Below are 24,226 nucleotides of genomic sequence, written 5' to 3' on the forward strand. Positions count from 1 at the left end.
AGGGCTTTAGCATCCAAAAAAACCTCAACGTGCAGGATCACTACAAGAAATCTTAGAAGCTGAAGTTGCTCCAGCTTTGTGTTAAAGGTACAAATCACTTCTACCAGTAACGTTATCATTCAAGTTTTCTATACATAATTTTGTTTTTACATTTTTTACTTTTTGTTTTACATTTTTGTATTGAAGAAAACAAATTTTCTATCCCTCTTAAGCCACAGTCTTCATGTTGTTTCACTGCAGGTTGTTTGAACCACTGAAGCCTCACCCTTGAAGGGGTGCACCACCTCTCACAAAACAGCCTCTATTAAATGAAATAAAATCCTTCAGAATTCAAAACAGCCTTTTTGGAAAGTTTGCCAGAGACTATTCATGACATTTGCAAATAAAAATTAAATCCTGAATAACACAAATCATTTGAACACCGAACAACTACTTTTATACTACAGATGGACTGACACCTCGTGGAATTTATCTTCCATTGGTTTTGTCTCAATTATTTTTGAAAATAGCCCTGCAGGAAAGCAAACATTAAAACTGTAACTGCACAGATGACAAGGGTTTCTTGCAACAAAAATGTCTCCAATAAAGCACCATCAGTTTGACTGAAATATCCTTTTTCTAAAGCAAGGATACAGCAAGAAGGAATGGATTTGTGAGGGTGACTAGGCTGGCAGCACCAAGGCACAGTTTAGACAACCTTCTTCTCCCACCTAGTGGCAAGAAGCAAAAAGAACAAGGTCTTTGGGACTGCAAACATAATTTCCACTTTCTGGAGCACCTAGCACTTGCATTTCATACTACAAGGAAGATGGTTTTACTTTAAATTACTTATTTGGGGAAAATAATCAGTTTCCCTCCAAGTTCATCATTTACATACGAAGTCAAATCCAAAGCAGTTTGAAGTAGGAATAAACAAGAGAAATAAAAATTTTATTTACTATCTTTTACATACAAAGTATCATTCCTCAGAGGAAAACAACCTTTGTGAGAAAAGCAGTACACCCATTTTGAACTTTTCCACACAGTTTTTTGACAAAGTCTAAAAGTTTTGCCAAATGACATTTTGGTTTTGACTAAAATTTTTAAAGCAGCTTTGAGGCATCAATGTCTAGATGATACTTTAATCAATGTCTATTGAATTATTCATTATTTCAGACTGATGTCATCCTTTAGAAAACTGTACATGGATAGAAGGTAGAAAAGAAGCCAAACAACTGATTGTACAATACTTACAATTTTCAACAGATGGCACTTTACAGCAAGGAACCTATACTGTCTAATTGAAACAGAGCAAATTGGATGGCTGAGTGCACTGACATGCCAAAGTCTGCCACAGGAAAAAAAAAAACCAACAAAAATCTAATATCTTCTAATTTGAAAGCACAGTTCTATAAAACTGAAAGTACAAAGAGGGAATCTAGAGCTAAACAAAGCATGTTAGTTCAGAGCTTATCTCAGATATCAACCACACTGAGATGTTCACAAAGGTCAGATGTTCCCACCTTCTTCTCAGGCAGAACTTACAGCTAGAGTGAAGCTGAAAGGCAGCAGAGAAAAATGGGACCATCAAAATGTCTTTATTAAATCAGCAGGCACAATCAAGCAGCAGCTGCTAAGCCAGACCAAAAAAAAGGAACATATGATTTGTAAATCTGGTGACGGTTCACAGATTAGATGTTGCCACCTCATATTCAATATTGTTAAAATGACTCATGCCCATACACAGAAAATGTACACCCAGAGTATCTCCAGCCTTCAGGGGAATGCCAAAAAAAAATTCTCAGACAACTGAGATAAATTCTTGAAGTGATATGACAAGCCTTAGGAAAAAAAACCTGCTTTTGCATGCACACAACTATACCAAAAGATTTTACTGAGCATGATTTGTCCCAAAAACTTCACCTGAAATACATAAAACCTTTTGTAAATCTATCCTCTGCCCCTAAACACCATCAGGCACTCCACAGAGAGGTCTGTGGGACAGAATAAGTTTCCCCTTTGGCATTAAGCAAGGCAAAACTTCACGCACAGGAACATATGGGAAAGGGCAGTGTTATCCCTCTGGCAGGCCAAGTACTGAGCCTCCAAAATCCATTTTTATTTCCTCCTGATTGTAAGCAAAAAATCTAGGCACATAAGGATCTCCTTCAGCAGTCAACAAAATTAAAATACAGCAACTAGAATAAACCAAAAAAATTCAATCCAGGTATTGGCCTTGTCAGACTTCAGAGCTCTCACAAAAGCACAGCTGCAATTTCAGCACATTTTTCTTCCTGCACTGGCAGCAGCAGGTTCATCTCTTGCACGGATTAAAAAGTCCAAGCCATTCATACATTGAGAATCCACAACTCCACAAGCTTTGCAGCTGATTTTCAGACTGATCCATGATTTTGGTGCCAAGGAAAGCCTTGCTAATCTGGTACCTACAACCTCTGCTCAGAAGGAGGGAGTTGTTTCCACACAGCTCCAGCCAACTCCAACACTACAAAAATTTATGCCTCAATCCATTCATTTAGTGAGAGATTTCCATATATCTGATTCAGGCTGCTTCCAGTCTTCTCCTGTTAGTTCTTTCAGGTTCAAGTCTTTGAAAAACTCCAAACGATGACTGCAAACAAAAGAGAAATAAACAAAATCCTAACTTTTGTAGTTATCTGTAAGAGCAAAGACAAACAGAGTAATGAAATCAGCAAGGAACAGTCTCTTCACACAATTTCATCTGCTACCAACATCTGAAAAAGACAAGGGGTTTTTTGAAAGGGTCAATATAGAAAGAATTCCTTCTTAGAAGATATTACAGCCATTCTCCAGTGTAATAAAATAAAAAATTCCATTTGTCACTGAAAACTGATATGCTTCATTAACAATAGCTCAGATTTTTTTTAATATACAGTTGCAGAAGCTTATTTTTTCTTAAATAAAGGGTAATTTATCTAATATTTATCCTACCATCACTTATGTTGTCTGACAAGTTTTTTAAGAGCTATAGTGTGCCCTCTAGAGCTGGTTCATTTGTACAAAATGCTCAGGAGTAACAGGTTTTACCAGATCATCTCAGCCTCATAGGCAAAGAAAATAAACAGGCTCAAAGCACAATTTAAAAATCCAAATTTGCTGGTTTTTCTATTGATATGGGCTATCCTTTAATTTTTTGTTTTGTTTAGTCTGCCTTTGGAATTTTTTCCAGAACATGGAACCATCTCTAGAGGTGAAAGCTTTTAGAGCAGCAGGGGAGGAGCAGAAGAGATTTACTGGAAATGTATCTGGTGAAATTATCACTAAAACAGCACTTCAGGAGGAGCTGAAGTCAAGAAGGAAAAGTAGAACAACCTGTGGGATCTCAGCACCTCAGGACTGAGGTGCCGAGTCACCAAGACCACCCTTGGGGGGCTCGGGAGTCCTGGAATGTTGCCAGAAGTGTCTGGTGGCTGGACTTTGATCCTACACAGGAGACGACACCTGTATGAGGATAGGAGGACTTCACCGGGGTGAATGGTGAAGAGATAAGTTAGTTAGAGAGTGAGACACAGGGTTTAGGATTTCTGTACAGGGGGGTTTAGAGAAGTAAGATGGAGGAATTGGGGCGTGTCCTGTTCTTCTTCTTCTTCTTCTCCTCCATCTTCTGTGGTGATGGTGGCACTTTGGGATTGGTCATTACTAAAAGTGCACCGGACAATAAGAATAAAAGGTATTGGGGAAAAATGATAAATATTGTACACGTAAATTTGGGTATAAAGATAGGTGACCGCCCGGAGGGCAGGGGAGTGTGCTCATGGCTGGCTGCTGAGCAGACCTCTGTTGGGCCGAGAGAAAATCTTTTAGATAAGCAATTAATAAACACCGAGACAAGATTTGAAGCCTCTTCTCGTGCTTTGAAGCGCGGGCTGCCCCAAGGCCACCCCGGGCCTTTCCAGGCCATCCAAACAGCCGAAAACCGGACAACAACCTACCCATGATTTAGATGAGAAAGGTGAAAAAAGCAGATGCCAATGGTACTGAATGTGCCATTTTCTATGCACCTATCATGGAATCATGGGAACCAAGCACTAACTACAGTGCTTTATATAAAGTACAGCACCAGTGGGCCCAGAGCTGAGCAGTATAATAATATTGAGGGCATTCAATCCAAAAGCCAGATCAGCTTTTTCAAGTATTCCCACAATAGTGCAACCCTTTTACAGAAGAGTTCATTTTATGCTTACAAATCTGGTTCCTGTCCTTCCTGCACTTGGTGTGGAGGCACAGGGTAAAGTGCTTCATATTTTCTCTCCTCTCCCGAGCCATGAATTGCAAATGCATTGAACTTGTCAGTGCATGGTGGGAAATAACTCCAAGGGAGAAGAGCTTTACCCTCCCATCTGGTTTCCATTCTGGTCACCTCAAACTCCAAAGGAAGTTGTTCCTGTTAAAGGAGGAGAAAAAAAAAATTAAATAAGAGGTATTGACTATCTTTTGATGAGGAAGTAATTAAATAAAAGTCATTATGAATGTACTTGAGCACTTACTTTCCATGCTTTTCTTCTGCCAGAAAGCAGCAGCAGTAAGTACTGCCCATGGCTGTCAAAGAATCAGAGCACAGTATTCCTAAAATTATGTCAAGTTATTAGTGCATTATAGCACCACAAATCTGTACATTCCCCATACTGAGCCAGTTTCTGTGTCTAGTCCCCCTCATACCATACATGTGTCTCACAAGCATCAGAACTGCAAGTGTAAAAAAAAAAAAAATTAATAAAATCCCAAGTTAACTTTTGGGATTTTATCAGTGCTGCACTTACGGACAAAGCTCAACTTCCAAATACTGCTCACTTCTGTCACTCAGAAAGAATGCTTCTACAACTGAAAAAAACAAATCAAACAAAAAATTTTAAAAAAGCAAACAAGGTGTCAGTGTTTTATATTAACTATTCTGTAACATCCTGAAATCTTTGAAATCTTCATATCCCATTAATACAACTCAGCTTTCATAGGTTTTGACTGGGCCATGCCAGAGCCTGACTCACTACTGACACGTACACAGTAGCTACAAACCAAATATTCAAAATGCTGTGCCACAATTCCAGCTTCAGGAGCTCTCATCTTCAATTGCTGTGATCACAAAGAGCTTTATAAAGTGCTGCACTGACTTGATTAGCTTTACAAATTCCAGTTTTGAAAACGCTTAGCTTGATGCAGCAGGGAAAGGAAATAGATGGGAAATAGACGGGGAAATAGACTCACACATTCAGAGCAGGGCACACACCCTGTAACTAAAACTGTTAAATCTCCAAAATAATAAGAAAGCACTTAGCTCTTCAATGGTTTTTCCCTGTAGAGGGATATTTTGGATAGAGGATTACTGTTCCAGGTGTACTTGGAAGCTGCATATGACACTGGAATCACATTTCAGGAACACAAAATAGAACTACAAAGGTGTTTCTCATGTAAAATTACAACAGTGCTTCTGACAGCAATGGCATTATTAGAAAACTTCAGACTGAATTATGATATGACTGATATCTTTATTTATTTTTACTTAAGCATATTTATTATAATAACACCAAAGAGAATTTTAGTAGAGCTTGAATCAGAATAGCTCAATAATCAGGATGTAAGGAACTGCTAGAAATATTAAATTCTTGCATTACTGAAAGCAATGGGTAATAGTGACAGTATGGACAGGAAAGGAGAAAACACCCAGCACTACCATGAGAGTTTTCCCTATTTCATTTAGGTACAATTTGAACTGCATTTCATGAGGTGTAATTTCTGTGTTTCACACCTTCTTATTCCTCTAAGGAACTCTGGAAAAATTATTAAAACACTTCACTTTTTAAAGCAGAACTCGAATCCATCTTTAGGATTTCACTTCTCCTTCCACAAGGGCATTTAAATCTATATATATAAACCACAAAATTATTTTGATACTCAAATATATCAAGCCTCTGATAGTTCACAAGTTGCTTCAGTAACCCAAAACCTAAGTTTGAGTGCATATACTATTGACAGGATCAGGAAGTCAACTTCAAAATCATTGAAATCAACACAGATTACTGAACTCCAGTTTTGGGGTTGTTTTGAAAAAAAAAAAAAAAAAAGAATTCTCACAGATTGAGAAGTCACTTAAAAAAAGACAGGCATATGAAATACAGAGGAAGATCAGTGTCTACAGAAATCAGATATATTTGCAGAAGAGTTGCACTTACCCTCATAGTCCCAGAGCCCACCAAAAGGTTTCCCTGGCTCTCCGGGAGGTGCTGGAGGGTCGTTAAAGAAAGGAGCCCGAATTTCCATCAGCAATCCCGCATTATCCGGCCTCAGCCCAATTGAAACCGGCTCGTGGCTCACAGGCAAACCATCCCAGGTGTGCTTAATGAGAAATTCCATCTTCGGGTACTACACAACTGGAAAAGGAAAATTCTGTCAAAGAAGATCTCAGATTCCATGAATTGCCCTTTGGCTGCCCAGGAAAAAAAACAAACACACATTTTGGTCAATTACCAAATCGCGTTTGTAAACATCAGAACTGAAACAAACTAGCTCTGTAACAAAAAACCTAACAATGTTACCTAGCTGTAACAACATAGTTACATAAATGCCGTTTCTCATTGCGTTTATACCTGCAGGGTTACAAATTATACTGACATCTCGTAAAGCTTAAGGCTTTTCACACATACATCTAAATAAATACCTTCCAAAACCACCAGAAATATTAAACAAGAGGACATAAAACAAAACGGCCTCCACTACATGAATTTAGAGGATTTCCTAACATCAGAAAAACAGACTGAGAGGAAAACTTTTAATGTTTGAGACACAAGGAAATGAAACAACTAGCTAGAGCTTTCATTTGCAGTCATTGCCAACCAGCCTTTCCTTAAACACCTCCAGGGACAGTGTGCGGCTCGTTCCAAAGCCGAATCACTATTTTTATAAAGAAATTACTCCTAAAGTCCAACCTGGGCTGTGTCCTCTCCTCCTGCCGCCGGTTCCCCTGGAGCAGCGGCCGCTCCCGCCTGCCCACAGCCCCCGGCGGGCAGAGCTCTGCTGCTCCGGCCACAGCCCGATTTTCTTCCCGAAGGGAAATTTAAGCGCCGAAGGGAGCTTTAACCGGCGAAGGGAAGTTTAAAACCCAATCTTTAACCCACAGCGAGCAGAGAACCCCCTAAGCAGAGTTTACCGAGGCGTTCCTCCCACCCGGCCCCAGGGCCCCGCCATGGCCGCTTCCCACGTGACGGGGGCGGCGCTGCCGGCCCGGAGGGAGAGGCCGGGCCTGCCCCGGCCCTCGGCGGTTGTGAGGCTGCTCCGCGGGGCCCTGGAGCGGCTGTGGCTCCGCTGCTACCGGGGCTGCCTCCTTCCCGAGCGGGCTCTGGGAGGAGCGGAGGGGCGGCTCTGCCCGCTGCCCCCGCCCCGCGGCCCCGGCGGCTGAGGGGAGCGCGTCCCGCCCTCAGCGCCAGCGAGCTCCAGCCTCCTTCCCTCCTCCGGCACAGCTCTGGGTTTTCTTTTCCTCCTCCGGTACCGCTCTGGGTCTTCTTTCCCTTCCCTGGCACTGCTCTGGGTTTTCTTTCCCTCCTCCGGCACAGCTCTGGGTTTCCTTCCCTCCTCTCCAGCCGGACAAGCGGCCTTTTCCCCCCGGGGCTCCGTGGAGTTTTCTCGGGGAAAGCCGGGAGCGAGGCGCGGCCGGGTGAGTGCGGGCAATGAGGGTTTAAATTCGCTGCCAGCGTGAAGGTTTTGAAGGTTTGCGTTCCGTAGGTTTCGCAGTGAGGGAAGTGCTTTTAGTTAGCGAAACGGCAGCAATTAAAGCGGCTAATGAGGTGATGGCCAAAAGCACGTGTTTTTGTAGGAATGGCTCTTTGGTAATTGTGAAAAACGCCAATCACTTGCTTTTTAAAAAAATTTTGAAATTTTAGTAGTAGTAAAATGGTTATAAAAATAGTGATACAATTAGGGTAATAATAATTTTGACAATTTGAATTAGGACAATATGAGACAATAGAATCAAAGAGTTACGGACGTCCGGGTACCTCTTTCTGGGCAAAATAAGCCCAAAAAATGATCCACGTTAACAAAGTATTAACTCTTAAAAACTACAACCTATTGCATATTCATGCACCTCATGCATGATGGATAAATTCCATTCAAACACAGGATTCTGTCTGGTCATTGTCAACTTCTTCCTCTGAATCCTAACAGCGCCTTCGAGGCAGGAAAAAGTTCGCTTCTTCTGATAAGAGAGCAATAAATTCTTTTTCTCTGAAAGATTCAGGTGTCCTGTGGCTGCTGTCTTACTGCGAGTCCTTTCTTTTAAAAAAGCATCCTACATAGCATAGTTTCTATTTTAACATTTTGTTACAACCTACAATTATATTTAACACACTACTTAAAAAAATTAATACAGCATAACTCTCTAACACAACACATTTAATATTCATTTTAATATTTGAGCAAAGCCAATCAAAATATGCATTTTTGACAGTAATGAAACCACAGTGTGAAAAATTCACGTTTTATGATTGGCTTTTTGCAAATGTGAAAATGAAAGTTATAAGTGTTGTGTTAGAAAGTTATGCTGCATTAATTTTTTTAAGTAGTGGTTTAGGTTATAATATAATGTTAAAATAGAAACTGTATATGTGAGGATTTTTTTTAAGAAAGGATTGAGGTACTTGCACCAAGATAGCAGCCAGAGGACACCTAAATCTTTCAGAGAAAATTTATTTATTGCTCCATTATCAGAAGAAACAAACTTCTTCCTGCCTTGCTCAGCTCTGAAGACACTCTCAGGATTAAGAGGAAGAAAGTGACACTGCCCAGACAGAATTCTGTGTTTGAATGGAATTTATATATCATGGATGAGGTGTATAAATATGTTTTATAAACAACAGGTTATTGTTTTTAAGGGTTAATCCTCTGTTAATGTGTGCCCTTTTTCAGGCTTATCTTGCCCAGAAAAAAGTACTCAGACCATCTGTACCTCTTGGTTCTTATTGTCTCATATTGTTCTAATCACAATTATCCAAATTATTATTACTCCTAATTATATTGCTATTTTTATAACCATTTTATTATTATCAAAGTTCTAAAGTTTTAAAAACAAGTGATTGGCATTTCCTACACTTCAGAAAGCTCTCTTGCCAATTATTCATGAAATTTGCTTTACAGATTAAAATTGGTATTTTTAATCATGAGTTACTTGATGGATTTAATATGACTTTATCAGAGTACATCTGAGTTACCAACAAAAGAACTGGCCAAACAAATTTGCATCTGCTGAGTTATATTCCTGGGAGTTGGAGATGGGGTAGGTGCTTTGTCCCAAGGAATGTCCCTGTCCCCAAGGAGTGCTGCAGGAAAACTTGCAGCACAGCAGCAGCAGGTCACAGTTTTTTTAATATATTTATATTATTAATATAAATATATTAATATATTTATACATTTTCACAGGACAAGATTTGAAGTTGCCTTCAATGCCAGCTGAGCCCCTAAGTTATTTCAGGCCTACTCTGAGCCTGATGCATGGATTAATGTTTCTCTTTCTTCACAAATGTAAAATCAGAGTTGTAAAACACTGAATGTGTGTAATGCATCTGAAATGAGATTCTCTAACCAGTAATATACTAAATGTTGTAGAGTATTTGTCATGTTAAATATGTAGCTGTAAAGAAGGTTGAATTTTACCTGAATTCTTTTTGAAATATTAATAGCCAGACCTACAAATAATAATCCTCCATTCCATTCCATTCCATTCCATTCCATTCCATTCTTTTGTGGCACATGCTGAACTTTTTTCAGAATGTATTTAATGCTTTACTGTTGGAAGTGAATTTCTATAAGTGTTTAAAATCTATCCCTTTTTGCACCTGTAGCTTGCAAGGGCAGCAACATTCCCCTTGTCTTTCCTTGCATTCCTTTGCTGTTATCTCCTTTCTATGCCCACTGGTTTTTTCCTATATCCTCCTTTAGAAGTTTAGAACTAGTAAAAGAACCATGGGATGCGTAGCAAGAAAAATAGGCAAGAAGTTGTTTAAATCAAAATACAGCCATTGCATTCCCAACCTGTTTTTCCTTCTTTGTTACCCATTCCAGTTACGAAAGTGTTACTCAGATTCTTACAAAACAGAGCAAAAAATAATTCTTAAAGAAAACTGAATATAACAGGAATGGAATCCATTATTATTATTATTACTATTATTACAGTTCCTGTAGGTTTTTTTAAAGTATTTTTTAAACAGTTGTGCTAAATAGAAGAATTTTAGAAACTTTTTTTTTTGCCCTTGAAGCATTATATTGTTAAACATATTTCTGACTGCCAGTCCCATTTATTTAGATGGAGGCCTGTGTTATAGCCATGATTCTCAAATGTGGTGTTTTTCAGATCAGAGGCTAAAAATGGCACTTGGACACTGTGAAACCAGTGAGATTCTGGGCATTACTGCTGAGCAGGTATGTGAACTCAGGCAAGGAAGTAGTAAAAATTTTTTTGATTGTGTTTTGTGATAAACAACTTTCCAAATATGGAGCACAGCTCACTTCAGGGTTGTTTGGCCCTGTTTTGGGTCCTTCATACAACAGAGCAACAGCAGAAAAAACTGCCCTAACAATGGATTGTGGTATTTTTTTGGTGCATTTCTGAAAGTTTTATCCCTGAAAGAGCACTTGATTTGTAATTCTGTACACTACTTCACTTTTCTAAGAGATTGGCCTCATGTTGAGGTTGCCTTTTATGCTGGGTACCCTAAGCCTGTCTGAAAGCTTGTGCAGAAGCTCTGGCTTCAGGGCTTTCCTGATGCTGAGATGCACGGAAATGAACCAAGCTCTTACACAAACTCATGATTGTTCTTTTAAGATTGAGTTGCTTTTCCCTCAGATGTAATTATGCTTGAAATCAAAGCATGTCCAGGAAAAAAAAAATTATTTTTTCATATTGGGACAGCACTCAAGGGTTTTTGAACATAAACCTGAAAGTAATTCTGTGGCATATTGTGTACAAATTACAGTACAGACAGTTTTGGGTTTCATATGAAAGTTTAAGAACACAAACATTTATGTGCAATTACTAATGATTAAATTATTACTGCATTACAGGAGCATGCCCTTGGTGGTGATGGCACATCAGGATCCAGGATGATGGACCAAAGGTAACTGATTGCAAGGGATAAATGGGAATGCTGCAGTGTAGTTGAAGGAAATTGTCATGTGCTCACAGGAGTGTAAATATCCAGGTGAACTAGGTCCTGTATACATGTGTCTGTACAGGTGTTACTGTAAAAGTTCTTTTTAGGTGGTATTGTGTTTATTCAGTAAATGAAATTACTGACTTTACTGCCACAAGCTGTAAAATAAAGGATGAGAGATGAATGAAGGGATTTCTAGTCCAAGATTTGAGAGAATAAACAAAAGTTCTGGTAAGACTGCACAGATCTAGCTACCACAGGTAACTGCTGTCTGTTGAGATTGGGGGATGTTTTTAAAAATGTTTTTTTGACACTCTTCAATTAACAGTTGTCTATCAGTAAATGGTTTCATGATCACTGTAATTTCCTCTTACAAAAATAACCTAGCTTTTCTTCTTAGCTTTTAATACAGAATTTTCAGAGAACTGCTAGCAGTTATGAAAATATTAGGAGGGAGAATGTATAGAAGTAGAACTACAGTGTTCTGCATTGTAGTCTAGTCTTTTAATATTTGGGATTCTGTGTGACTCAATGAAATATTAATATTTTATTAATGGTCATTTATAATATCCCATTATATGTTCTATTTCTGCTATCTAGAACCCTTGCTGTTAATAATAATTATTTAAAAGTAGTGATTAAATTTGTTCATTTGATTCTGAAACTCAAGACAAGTGACTGCTCTGTTCTGGCCTCTAGATTAAAAATTCTTTAAAACTAGTTAATTATCAGAGCAGTGCAGCATTTCCAAAACTTATTCTGATCATATTTTTCAACTTCTTAGCTTGTCAGCTCTCATCACAGAGTATGGAAAACAGGTGGAGGAAATGAGAGAGCAGCTGCAGCTTTATCAGGTATGGGCATTCCCTACATTTCAGACTGGAAATTTCTCCTTTTAGTGAATATGTGGGCACTCCTTGTTGTCATGCTTCACAAAGCTGCTGGACTGCAGGCTGCCTCAAGGGGATGAATGGAGAGCTGTGAAAAGTTGGGAGATTGTCCAAATTGCAACAGTGTCATCCTGGGGGTTGAGGTGGGATCCATCTTCCTTTCGCATGACTGAAAATATAAGTGATATTGAAACTTATGGTACACAGAAAGCAATTTTTGCTTGTGATCTTCATGCAGAAGTTCCACACTGCTTTTGGTTTAATGCATTTAATTGTTTTGATCTGTCCATCGTGAGGATTTTGCAAATAGTCTTGCAGCTTGATCAGTTTCAGGAGGCAACAGAAGCACCATGGCTTCCTTGCACTAGCAAACAAAACAGCCAGTTTGGTCCATATAACTGCAGTTTCTCCTCAGTGAATTGCTAAACTTTCATCAAATGCTTGCAGCATAAAAGATGAGTTATCCACTCTACCCCTAAAAACTTGAGTTAATTAAAAATCAATCTGTAAGAGCCATAAGACTTTCAAAAGGTTAAGTTTAATGTCTGTAATAACTAATAAATTCTGAGGTGTAACAGGACTTGGCAGCCATGAAATTCAAGTGGCATCCTGTGACTTGCCTTAAAAAGCAATTGACTTTCATTTCCTGTGTTGTGCTGGATTAAATTGTCCATCTTTTACAATGTCAGTCAGAAATACAGAATTGACAGTGTTACCAGAGTTTGTGGTACTTAAACGACTGCTAACTCTTGAATGTCTTTGTATCAGGCACAAATGGGTGGGATGAAGAAAAAATTGGAAGAAGTCACCAAGGAAAATGAAAGGTAAATAATTGCACTGCCATGTTGCTGCTACTGTGTCTCGTGATTTCTAAACATTAAAAGCTTTTTTTTTCCTAGGACCTTGATATCTTTGAAATCTTCTACTTAGTAAATTCAGGAGCCTAACATTAGAGTTTTGAAGTGCTAATACAGATTACAGCACCAGGTAGAGGAGATGTTACCATGTCACTAAAAGACCTAGATGTGACACTATCTCAAACTGTCCATTTTGTTTATAGAACATTATTGAATATATTTAAATTTGACTTGGAAGGAAGTAAAATGTACAGGTGGAAGGCACAGTATATTTCAGTTGTTAAAAAAATCCCTTTTAAAGAAATACCTTGCTGAACTTAGTTCTTTGAATTTCAGGCTGCATGCAGAGTTGAAAGAGCCTCTTGAGAAGCAACTGCAGGCTCTTCCTTTTGTGCATCTGGAAACTGATATTCCTGCAGATGAAGGCACAGTGAGAACCCTCCAAGAGGAGCTACGTGTGGCAAAGCAAGTGTGTGAGATGAAACATTTATATTGTTTTATTTCTCTTGTTGTGCCTTGGCAGATGAGGGGAGGCTGTTTTATTTTTTGATTCAGAAATCATTTGGGCACAGTTCCTTGAGGCTGTTTTGAGCCCCTCTTGAGCTCAAAGATTGAAGAAACTTCTTTCCTAGATTCATAAAATAATTTTTAATATTAATTTGTGTCATTAATTTTGCCTAGTTGACTTCATCTGTATGTCAAATTCATGATCAGCAACTCCATGAAATATTTTGTTCAATTCAAGCTTTTTGTAGCAACTTGTCATTTTAATCAAAACTATTGTAATGAGATATGAGGAGGGAAGCGTGGGATGTAGAAAATAGTATCTAAGTGTAAAAGTACAAGTGAATTTTGTTCAGTTTATTACAATATATCAATTGAATTTTGGTATTTGAATAGTGTCTATACTGCAGGCCTACCTTAAAGACCTGTGAAAGTTTGAACTCTTCAAAAAAAAGGCAACCGGAAGTGGAATTTCAACTTCCAAGCATCTGTTTTTCTGCACTTGAATTTAAATTTTAAAATAATATGTGCAGAGAAAAGCATAGTAATGGCATTTCTTCACAGCAGAAGTTAAGACCTGTGTTTTTAGCCAATGCCAGATGAAGACAAAGGTGCTGTGACAGAATCTTTTTCTGTAAATTAGGAGAGAGAGCGGGCAGTGGAGCGCTGGCAGACGCTGTCCCAGGAGCACGACCGGCTTCAGCAGCAGTACCAGGAGCGCCTGACCAGAACACACCTTCTCATAGCTGAGAGGAAAAAGCAGAGTGTAATTCTCATTTCTTTTGGTTCTTTTTTTCTTTTTCATGTACATATATGTGTGTACACAAAATGTGCACGCGCACATAAATAATCCTGTGTTTGAATTGCACGGTCGGAAATCTTCAGGATGGTGGAACATCTGGAAGAGTTGCTTAAGATTTCTGAGTTCTGAGGGGAAAGTCTCTCTGTATCTGTTCTCCTTTGAATAGCTGGAAAAGCAGTCACCATTTCTTGCTGTTATTCATTAAAGAAGTAAACAGGTGAAAAAATTAAGTTCACTAATCTTTGTCTAATGCTAGCTTGTGTTTAGCAGCCTGTTTCTCTTCTGCTGAGTCTGCAGAAGGCCTTTCAGGAAATTCTTAGAAAAGTTGTTCTGCTCTGATGAGCTGTGTAAAGATGCTCAGTGTGTGTGAAGAACTAATAGAAACTTTTATGTACTTTGCTACATGTATTCCTAGGAGAGAATGTACAAATTCTTTTCATATTTCCTCTCTATTTTCAAAAACACTTCACTTGTGGGCACAGCTACAGTTCACCTCAGAAATATTTTTTTACTAATTTTTGGTTATTTGTGGTATTAAGTTCACCTTGGTAGTGTGATCCTTTCTGAGAAAAAGGGTAAGTGTCTGTGCAGCTGTTGTACTCTGTCAAATTTCATAATTATTTCAAGGAGTAGTTAAGAGGACTCTGATCTTTGTGTATTTCCAAATTTCTGCTCCTGTTTCTTCTATTAATTATTTTTTGTGTTGCATTTTCAGTTACTAATAACATACACAGCAGAGTATAGAGAGCCATTGGTAGCTGTTGTAGGGCTTCCAGATTCCATTTCTTATTAGTAACTAAATTTTTGGCGCATTGTAATTCCACCTTGACAAGAACGAGGCTAAACAGCCTTTTATTCTTAAACATCTCCCAGAGAAAACAGCTCTCCAGTTAAATAAACTTTTATTTTAGGTTTAGCTTTCAATGAAGGAGCAGCAAACAGCTGTCAGAGGTAGGTAAGATCAAGTAAAATTGGAGTTGACAGAAGGCAAGGAGGAGAGGGGACATCATAAGGACTGTATGGCAAAGAACAAATTAAAATGTTCATAACAGGCATTTTTTAATTAGTGGGTGCATGTCTGTTACTTTGCTTAGCAAAAATGCTTGGACAGCACCACAGTCTGTATGACTCTTTAAAAGCACTGTTCATGCGTCCCTTCAGTGCATGTGAGGTTTGGAGGGAGGCAGTTTGTGACCCAAGAAAAATGAGATAGATAATTCAGTAGGAAATCTAATTTCATGGGGTATGAAGCCAATCTAGCTGAAATCTATGAAAACACACTGAATTTCCTGCTACATGTATAGGGGTTTTTTATAATGTTTTCAGGTGACAGTGAAGCTTTCTAATTATTCACTTTTTCTGACTGTAATAATGATAAGAAACTCTGAATTCTCTTTTTAGGATCAGCTGAGTAGCATTCAGCAGCTGACTCGCCAACTGCACGTGGTGAGTAAAACCTTCTGCACAGTGAATTAGTAATTTCTTTATTTTCCTAATAGACCCTCAAAGTACAGAACCCAAGCAAAAAGGCCTTCACACATACCTGGTGCCACTCAAATTTGCAGACTTCACTCAGAATTACAGCATGTGGCTAGTGTGCTTCACACATGTCTTCATAAAGAAACATTTCTTTCAATTATGCCCTCTTGCAAATGCTCTGTCTGGCACATTTTTATCCATTGCTGTTTTGGTTCTGCTGTCTTCAGTGTCTTTGTCACCTTTCTGCACATTTTGCTGAGCTCTAATAACCTTCCAGTGCTTTATCCACATCCTTACACTGTGAGACTTCTTAGTGAATAAGTTTTAGCTTAGGCCTTCCAAAATTGACAAGCAGTTCTAATAGAATCTCTCCAGTAGTTTTTTGTTGAAAAATTGAGGTGAAAGAAGGGGTGAGGTTTTTGACTGGGCAGTTTGTTTTTGATTCCTGTATGATTTTTTTTGAGTGTTTGTTTTGAATACTGGCAAAAAGACTCCTAACCTACTCTAACAGTCTAATCTTGTTTTTATCGCTGAAATCTTTTTTTCTCACATCAGAGAAAAGAGTTAAGACAATATTTAAGATAAAGACAATCCATTTGTTTGCATTATCCCAAAAACATTTGGCACCATCTGCTACCAAAGGCATAAAGATGTCATGGGATAAAGCATGAAGCCCTTTTTTTGAACTAACAAACTGGAAAAGAGGAAGTGAGAGACATGTTAATTAGTGACATTTTTTATTGTGGTAAAACAGCTGTGTTTCCTAGATGTGCTCAGGTTGGAATTGTTCAGCATATTTATTCATGCTCTGGAAATGAGATTCAGTATTGAGGCAAGAGTGTTCACTGCTGATGTTAAAATACTTAGGCTAGTCAAAACTGAAGTAAACTGCAGAAATTTGCAGAAAGACCTCATTGATTATCTGAGTTCATTTCATCTGATATTTTGTTGGTTTTAGTGAAACCAAAATAATAGATCTGGGCAAGATGAGGTTTTTACTTTAAGTACTCTGTGGTGGTCTTGAAACGAAGTGTTAGCACTCAGATATTTCAGAAGTAGCAAGTGCCTGAAAACAATTCTTAGCAATAGTTAAAAAAGCAAGAAGAACATTAGCAGTGAATAGGTGAGAGGGGAGAAAAGGAGAATATTGTGCATTTTGAGTGCTGCCTGCCATTGTGGCCATCATTACTGTATCAGTGTAAGGCACGTGTAACATTTTCAATGCTATAGTGAACATATTACAAATCTCTCTTTATTTTGCAGACCAATCAGCAGTTTCTGAAAACTGTGACAGAACAAGATGTGGAACTAGAGCAACTACGAAAACAGCTGAGGTATAAAGCAGGCAGATTAAAAAAATAATGAACACCTTTCTGGAGCTTTTCCTGACCTGCTGCTGTGCCATGGGCCTTGTTTGTACTGCAAGCTAATTCCACCCTCACAGTTAAAATGGCTTCAGTAGCTGTTTCTGAAGTTTGCCAGACATCATCAGTGTTATATATGGTAACATATTTCCAGTTAGTGTTGTTTGGTCCAGCTTTTCCCTGAAACAGTCAACATTTGACCTCTGATTTAAAAGGAAAATTGTCAGTATCACATCACAACTAATTCTGAAGAAAGGCTTTCATTAGAATACAGTTTGCTCAAAAGCCAGTTGCGTGGTTGTTCATTACAGTGCTGAAATTTGTATGTTCAAACAAGCTTCCAAGTTTTTTTTTAATAAAATTTGCTTTCACTTCTTATCAATAAAGAGCTCTAAACCTTAGGTTCTGTGGAAGTTAAAGGTAAAAGAAGTGTTAATTACATTCCTGAAGTATATCAAGAGAAAGGAGAAATAATATCTGTGACAAAATTTCATAATTATTCGTGTTTACAGCTCAAGTCTATTCAATGCCAGTTTACTGTGTCTCTTCTCTCTTTCAGCTGGTGATGGTTGATGTCAAATTAAAATTTTATTTCATTCAACGGTGGATTTATGAACTGAGAGTAAAATAAGCAATTCAGTCATTATCCATCTCTAGTTACAGACACTGATACATGCTCACCTTCCTCTCAGATCAGCCTGAAGTCCTTGCACCCCTAAAACCAGTTTTTTACTCCCAAACTTAATGGCAGCAGCTCTGTCTGACCCTAGAAATTGCTGCAGTATTTCTCCAGGAAGTCTGGAATATTTTCACCAGCTGCTTCTATAACATGAAGATGTAATCTGCATGGATTATATAACATATGGTGCAGACAATTCTAATCCTTTGGCATGTTTTCCATAGTTTTACATGATTTATGGGAATAGAGCACTAAGTCAGGAAAGCAAAAGTAGATTTAAAAAAACCAACTTGTGTGTCAGAGAATTGAGGTTTAAATTAGCTTTGTATGACCTGGATAAAACACACAAATTAAGAAACTTGGCAGAGCTGGGGCATGGATCTGCATTTCAAAATCTTAAAGCTCCTAAACAGAGATAACTTGCCAAAATTAGGTCAAAGATATAGTGTACAATAACGAATAAAAGCTGTATCTTTAGAATCAATTTGTTGCCTGTAAAATGCAGACCTCTGAATTTTACCTAACCCTGAACTTGGTTGTTTAAAATGCATTGTTAATACTTCAGGTGTTCTAATATTTATGACCTTTTTATGTTTCTCTTATTTTTCCCTTCTTACACTGCCTTTTGAGTTTATATTTTGCTTTACAACACTTCTAAAATATTTTGTAGGAGGCAATTTAATGTCCTCCTGAATTTCCAGTACTTCTTGTAGGAGAAAGATGCATTGTTTCAGATGGACTAAGGTCAGAGTTTTGGGCCCACACTGAAGACCATGTGTTTAGGAATAACGTTTTTATTGTAGTTTTTGCATCTTAAAGAAACTGTAACCCTAAAATAACTTATCCAATTAATTGGGTAAAATTGCTTGGATTGTATGTTTTGCTTAAGATTTTCATGTAGGTACAGTACTCTTGACTTGTATGCCCTGAATTCAAAATCAGTATTTCTACAAGAAATATTTGGTTGAAGTTGATTGTTATTTCCCAGCTTCTTTCATGACCATTGGTGCTGCAGTTTGCATGAGCTAATCTAAGACAGGTTTGCTCACTTTTACCTTTATGATAGAGTCAGTCATTGGTTTTTAAATTTAGCCTAATCTGCAGCCTGAATAATTGGGTTACACCCCAGGTGAAGGCTGTGTGTGTCTTTCTGTTCCCAAGTCACAGGAGTGGCAGGGTTGCTTTTTCCAGCAGACTTTTCTACTGAGGATGAAGAGCCACTAGTCATTAACATGATTCACCAACTATTCCTGGGGATTTTTCCCCTCATCTCCTTCAGCACATCAGCTGAATTCTTCAAAAGTGCATAATGATTGTTTTAATTAGTCCTGTTGCTTTAAAAAGTGAAATGTAATTCTGCAAAAGACTTCTCTGTAAGATATCTGTGACTAATTATACCTAAGTTATTGAATCACTTGAAGTTTTTGATTTCCTAGTCCTTCTTTAACCAATGCATACTCCTTCCTTAAAATCTGTGAAGTAATTCCCACAGGACTTTTGGAGTTTGGTTTTCCTTTCTCTCTGTGCCACATAGGGAGAAGGAGGAAAACCTCTTTTGCCCTGTGAGAACAGTATTGTGGAATTTTTCTGCTCTTCCCAAGTATTGTGACAAAGTTTTAATTGAGTCATTTTTTCCCCCTCTATTAAAAATGGTTTTTTTTGTATACAGGCAAGCCAAAATAGATGGGCAGGCAGCAAATGCTAAGCTTGAAGAAATGATGGCATTGAAAGAGAAGCTTCAGAGCCAACTGGAGAGAAAGGTATTCTAAGAAAGGAATTTCTGTTGCAACTGAGTGGGCAGTCTTTTTCTGAATGCTGATGTTAAGTGAACTGCAAGTTGTTATCTAGCTTGTTTTATGTGATTATATCTTTACTTTGTTCAGCTCAGACCAGGACTGGATAATACTTTCATTCTTTCCAGGAAGAAGACAGGATGTCTGCCCAGGAGAGAGAAACAGCATCTGACAAACGCTTGCAGCAAATGCAGTCCAACATAAAACAGCTGGAAAGAAGGTAAAGAGAGCTCCTTGTGTGTTACTGACAGGATACATGCAAAAATTTATACCCTACAAAATAGAGGGGTTGTCTGTCCTTGCATTAACATTTAGGAAGTGACAAAGATGTTTCTGATGATCCCTCTGAGGTCCTCTTGTCCCTTCTCATGCCTGCCAATACTGACAATCATAATTAAACAATGAGAATTGTAAAATTACCAGTGGCTTTCTTTCTCTAAAACTGCAACTTCATTGCCCACATCCAATTATTTGGTTTCCTCCACAGAGGAAAACTTTATTTCTTCTGGGGCTGTTCTGTTCTGGTTTAATATAGAACATTTTCAGTGATGTATCCCAGGATATCACTGGGATACTTCAAAGGATCTTCTGAGATTAGACAGCTGAGTTAACTCCTATAATTCTGTTTCTTTCTAGGACTTGATTGATCATCAAACTCAAAACACTCTGTCCAAAAACAAGCAGAAAACAATGCAATTTGGGCAATTTATGAATAGATACTTACTAATAGCTCAGTTGGAATGGATCAGTGTCACATTGTTAAATTTCTGCTATCTTGTAGATTGTGTGTGGCTGTTCAAGATGCTGAACAGCTGAGAGCAGAAAAAGTAGCCCTGGAGGAACAGATCACAGAGCTTCAGGCCAAGTCTGCCAGTCTAGAAAGTGAGACATATGATGCTGTTGCCAAAGTCCAAGATTGCATACAGCTCTTGGAAGAAGCTAACCTGCAAAAAAGTCAGGTAAGTCAGGTGTTTCCTAGAAATTAGGGTATTTAGAATACACAAGCTAGCTGCTTTCATTAAAATTAGTCATGCACAGAGAGCAAACTGGGATGTGACCACTCATCACTCATGTGTTGAGTGCCTGGATCAAGGTCATCTAAGTGATAACACTGTACCTAAATATGAATCTTCCAAACTTTTTGTCAAGAGTTCAGAGTTTCTTACTGGTGTCGGGGAAAAAAAGGAAGGTTCTGTTATGAATTTATAACTGTTAAGGACAAGACATAGGAAACAAGGAAAGTACAGAGTCATCAACAAAGAAATCTAGACATTGGAGGGCCTTAAAAGAAACTTTTGTATACAATGTGTGGTTAAACTATCATAGAAAACCGTTTGTGCCAAAAATATTGATATGAAAACAAGGCTCAAGGAGCCAAAACCAAGCAGACAATTCTTAATTTACTCCTCTGGCTTAAGCATCTTGAATTTTTCAAACTGGGAAGAAAATTCAATGAACATAAGAAAAAAAAATCATGTTCAGTTAATGAACAGATTAAAAAACATGCACATTAATATACATATATGTTAACACTTTATGTTTCAAATTGTTTTCTCCTTGCTCTGCAGGAGGCTGAGGTGGAAATTTTGCTCTGGGTTCTTGTGCTTTCTTCTGTATAATTCCATGCTCAGCCAAAATCTCCAAGTCCCAATGGAAAAAGGCATCTACTGACACTAACTCTTTGTGTGGTTCTGATTTACAAGAATGTGCATTTAGTGCCACATGTTTTCAGTGTCAGTGTTACTGAGCCTCAGTGTAAAAAGTAAAAGGGAAAAGAAAATGTTTTTTGAGCCATGTGTGTTTTTCTCTTGGTGCTCTTAGTATCACACTGAAATATCAGTGCTTTTTCATTTTGTTATTTTTCTTTTAGGCACTCTTTGGGGAGAAACAAAAGGAAGAAGAGATCAAAAAACTGCAGGAAGAAATGTCTCAACTTGCAGAAAATACTGCTGCAAGAATTAGAAAGGAAGTAAGTTATGATGTTCAGAAAGATGGGAAGATTTTTTGGTTTTCCTCTGGTGCATGGTCATCACAAGCAGTTTTCTCACAAGAGTTTGGATAATATCAGAGCATGGTGATAGCACCATCCTCTTCAGCATTTATTGTCCAGACATGTTCTAAACAAGAAGCAAAAGTGTTGGTGTGTCTGCAGACACTGGCATGGAGACACTGTGAAATGTGAATGGCACTTGTGGTGTCTTCATTTGTGCTTTTTTGTCTCCTAAACACCCTCAATTAAAGTAGTGTGGATTGATAATAGTCATTCTTCTAACATTTATGTCATAAGAGCTGTCAGTTATTGCTGTCCCAGCCATTTCCATGCTTTAGATCCATGCACCACCTACATACTGCATCTATATGTCAAAAAGCAAGATGGAAAAGAAGTTAGTGGGACTAATTTTGGAGTTCTGTTTTGGTCCCAGGTGGACACAGCAAAGAAGCAATGTAACATGCAGCTTTCTCGGCTGACAGAAGAAGTTTCAGCTCTTCAGATGGTATGGAGTTGAGTGATAAAAATATTTTCAGTAGCAAAACATTCTAAGACTTTAACTAAGACTTTTGCTGATCAAATACTTCCACTAGAATTACTCATAATTGTGTAGGACAGTCCTCTATTGCTGTACACATTACATCCTGCATGTCTCCAGAGATGAATTCACTGGCATTTTGACAGTGAGATCTGTGCTCTAGAAAATATTTCCCATGGGATGGCACTTCTGAAGTATCCCTGTTTCTTTCAGAGAGATGAACTCAGCCTTCCATGCTTATCTTGTATGTGTAGAAAGGAAAGCTGATATGAAAGCTGAGAAAGTATCCTAACAGAAAGTCTGTGGATCACAGACATCCTATTTCTGAATGGACCAGCAACTTGTAATAAATTATGCAGGTGACCAGAAGAATTCAGTGCTTATGCACCTATTTATGCATTAAATTCATTTTTGAAAGGTTTCATTTGATGTGTCTTGGTCTGTATATTGAGTGATGCTATAGAGAAATTAATGAGCAGGTAAACAAAATCAAATGCATCCATGGCAGCAGCAAGAACTGCATTTACACTGGGTGATGTTTGACTTCAGCACTTCTTGAGTTTTTCTTTTGATTTATTAAATCTTATTTCAAAATTACTTTTATGAAAAGGAATGTGCAGAAAAACAAAGTCAAATTGAACGAGCCATTAGAGAAAAGAGAGCAGTGGAAGAAGAACTTGAAAAGGTAAGGCAATTGTACTTTTTCATCACATTTAAGATCTCTTTACAGAAGGAAAAATACATAGATTTTTGTCCATTTTTCATATATTTCTCCCTTAATTTCTTATTTTATTTTTGAGTAAATGTTCTTATAAATTTCCATGTATTTACTTTAAGGTTGTTTGCATTCTTTTTTTTAAAAATCCAGAATGTCTTTTAAAGCAGCAACACCAAACTGAAAAAGAAAGTTCTTTGAAAAGTGTAAAAAGTAAAAGAGATGTTTAGCATAACCAAAAGAATGCTGGTGGATATTCCAGTTAAGATCAATAGACAGAATACAAAATAAATGTCTGATCAGATCATTGGAATCTTTCCTCTTTTTCAAGTGGCAGCAACAATGTTAGAAATACAGTTTCATTTTAAATCATGGCAAAAGAGGATGCAATGAGGAGTAAACTGACATGTGAGTTGGCCCTTCAGATTTACAGGGAGCACAGAGAGCACGAGTCTGACAGCAGGAAGCTGCAGCAGCTGCATCAGAAGTATTTACTTGCAGAAGCTGCCAAGGATGACCTGCAGCGGGGTCTGCAGGTGGCACAAAATAAACTGAAACAGCTGGAAATGAAGTAAGTGATGTTACAGAAGTTTACAGAAGTAAGAAGAGAAGGCAGTGGAAACCACTTGGACTATTTGAACTTTTCAATGTGTGTTGTTAGGGCTTTGTCAAATCCTTTCATTCAGTAGCAGACATAGTATTAAGATACCATAATTGTGAAACTAAGATTGATTTTATCAATTCCATCATCATGATAACATTCTTTGCTGATTTGTGGATAGCTCCCAGTCTATTTCTTTCATTCTCTGGTTCAGGAGTTGTTCAGTTCTTCAGCTGCAGCCAGACTTTCCTTCTCTTTTAGCTCTGAGGAAGAGAAATCCCGTTGCCAGGAAGTTATCAGTAAATTGCAAAGCACTCTGGATTCAGAAAGAGAAAAGAGTTCCTTTGTCAGTGAACAAAGGCTGAAACTTCAGCAGGAGAATGAACAATTGCACAATGAAATGGAGGGTTTGAGAAAACTGGCAGTGGAGGCTCAAAAAAAAGCTAAAATCAAGGTATGGTTTTTTTTGGTTTTTTCTTTGAAATGCAAGGCTGATATTTGCTTAGTAAGGCAGCAGTTCTAAGGAAAAAACATAAAATGTTTAAACTAAGATTGAGAGTTTCCAGATGCATCCTGGTTGCTGCTTAAAAGTATTTTATTGTTGCATTGTGTGTCCTCAGAATCCATGGGGGAACTCAATCTCTGCTAATTAAATTGCATTTTAATGTGTATAAAATTCTCCTTGATCAGAAGACCCCCAATGTTCTTTGCTTTAAATAAGCAATGAATAGATTAAATAATGCAATTCCCAATCTTTCTTTGTTTATTGTCTCTAATGTGTCAGAAATCTTTGTCTGTCTGACTTTCTGCCTACAGTGTTCCTCTACTTGTGTGTCCACAATGTTGACAGGACAGTGTGTA

General features: G+C 38.0%; 2 protein-coding genes across 5 annotated transcripts in view; one reads left to right on the forward strand and one right to left on the reverse strand.

Moving 5' to 3' along the window:
- Positions 1 to 266: 266 nt before the first annotated feature.
- Positions 267 to 7,297, reverse strand: C4H4orf33 (chromosome 4 C4orf33 homolog). Of its 2 annotated transcripts, none has more exons than XM_064711569.1 (6): positions 7,160 to 7,297; positions 6,186 to 6,383; positions 4,779 to 4,839; positions 4,506 to 4,557; positions 4,203 to 4,402; positions 267 to 2,608 (listed from the first exon to the last, which is right to left on the reverse strand). In XM_064711569.1, the coding sequence occupies exons 2-6, from the start codon at positions 6,364 to 6,366 to the stop codon at positions 2,509 to 2,511; spliced, it is 594 nt and encodes a 197-aa protein (XP_064567639.1). In that variant the 5' UTR covers positions 6,367 to 6,383; positions 7,160 to 7,297; the 3' UTR covers positions 267 to 2,508. The 2 variants fall into 2 exon arrangements, with proteins under 2 accessions (XP_064567639.1, XP_064567638.1); XM_064711568.1 differs by having other exon boundaries at positions 268 to 2,608; positions 6,939 to 7,222.
- A 237-nt stretch (positions 7,298 to 7,534) lies between these two features.
- Positions 7,535 to 24,226, forward strand: part of SCLT1 (sodium channel and clathrin linker 1) — a 29,160-nt gene continuing 12,468 nt past the window's right edge. For all 3 annotated transcript variants that reach the window (XM_064711566.1, XM_064711565.1, XM_064711567.1), the window contains exons 1-17: positions 7,535 to 7,663; positions 10,355 to 10,422; positions 11,065 to 11,117; positions 11,938 to 12,007; positions 12,812 to 12,867; positions 13,237 to 13,369; positions 14,048 to 14,170; positions 15,608 to 15,652; positions 16,949 to 17,019; positions 19,398 to 19,488; positions 19,650 to 19,741; positions 20,303 to 20,480; positions 21,392 to 21,490; positions 21,945 to 22,016; positions 22,660 to 22,734; positions 23,190 to 23,335; positions 23,627 to 23,819. In XM_064711566.1, the coding sequence (XP_064567636.1) occupies positions 10,369 to 10,422; positions 11,065 to 11,117; positions 11,938 to 12,007; positions 12,812 to 12,867; positions 13,237 to 13,369; positions 14,048 to 14,170; positions 15,608 to 15,652; positions 16,949 to 17,019; positions 19,398 to 19,488; positions 19,650 to 19,741; positions 20,303 to 20,480; positions 21,392 to 21,490; positions 21,945 to 22,016; positions 22,660 to 22,734; positions 23,190 to 23,335; positions 23,627 to 23,819 (1,551 nt within the window). In that variant the 5' untranslated portion in view covers positions 7,535 to 7,663; positions 10,355 to 10,368. The remainder of the gene's footprint in view (positions 7,664 to 10,354; positions 10,423 to 11,064; positions 11,118 to 11,937; positions 12,008 to 12,811; positions 12,868 to 13,236; positions 13,370 to 14,047; positions 14,171 to 15,607; positions 15,653 to 16,948; positions 17,020 to 19,397; positions 19,489 to 19,649; positions 19,742 to 20,302; positions 20,481 to 21,391; positions 21,491 to 21,944; positions 22,017 to 22,659; positions 22,735 to 23,189; positions 23,336 to 23,626; positions 23,820 to 24,226) is intronic.

Source organism: Zonotrichia leucophrys, chromosome 4 (assembly GCF_028769735.1).
Source record: "Zonotrichia leucophrys gambelii isolate GWCS_2022_RI chromosome 4, RI_Zleu_2.0, whole genome shotgun sequence".
Taxonomy (NCBI): domain Eukaryota; kingdom Metazoa; phylum Chordata; class Aves; order Passeriformes; family Passerellidae; genus Zonotrichia; species Zonotrichia leucophrys.

Excerpts from the sequence above, each read along its gene's own strand:
- C4H4orf33 (XM_064711569.1), bottom strand. The coding sequence starts at position 6,366 with ATGGAATTTCTCATTAAGCACACCTGGGATGGTTTGCCTGTGAGCCAC. Across the intron at positions 4,558-4,778 it reads TTGGAAGTTGAGCTTTGTCC|CCATGGGCAGTACTTACTGC; the intron begins GTAAGTGCAGCA and ends ATTCTTTGACAG. Across the intron at positions 4,403-4,505 it reads GCAGAAGAAAAGCATGGAAA|GAACAACTTCCTTTGGAGTT; the intron begins GTAAGTGCTCAA and ends CTCCTTTAACAG.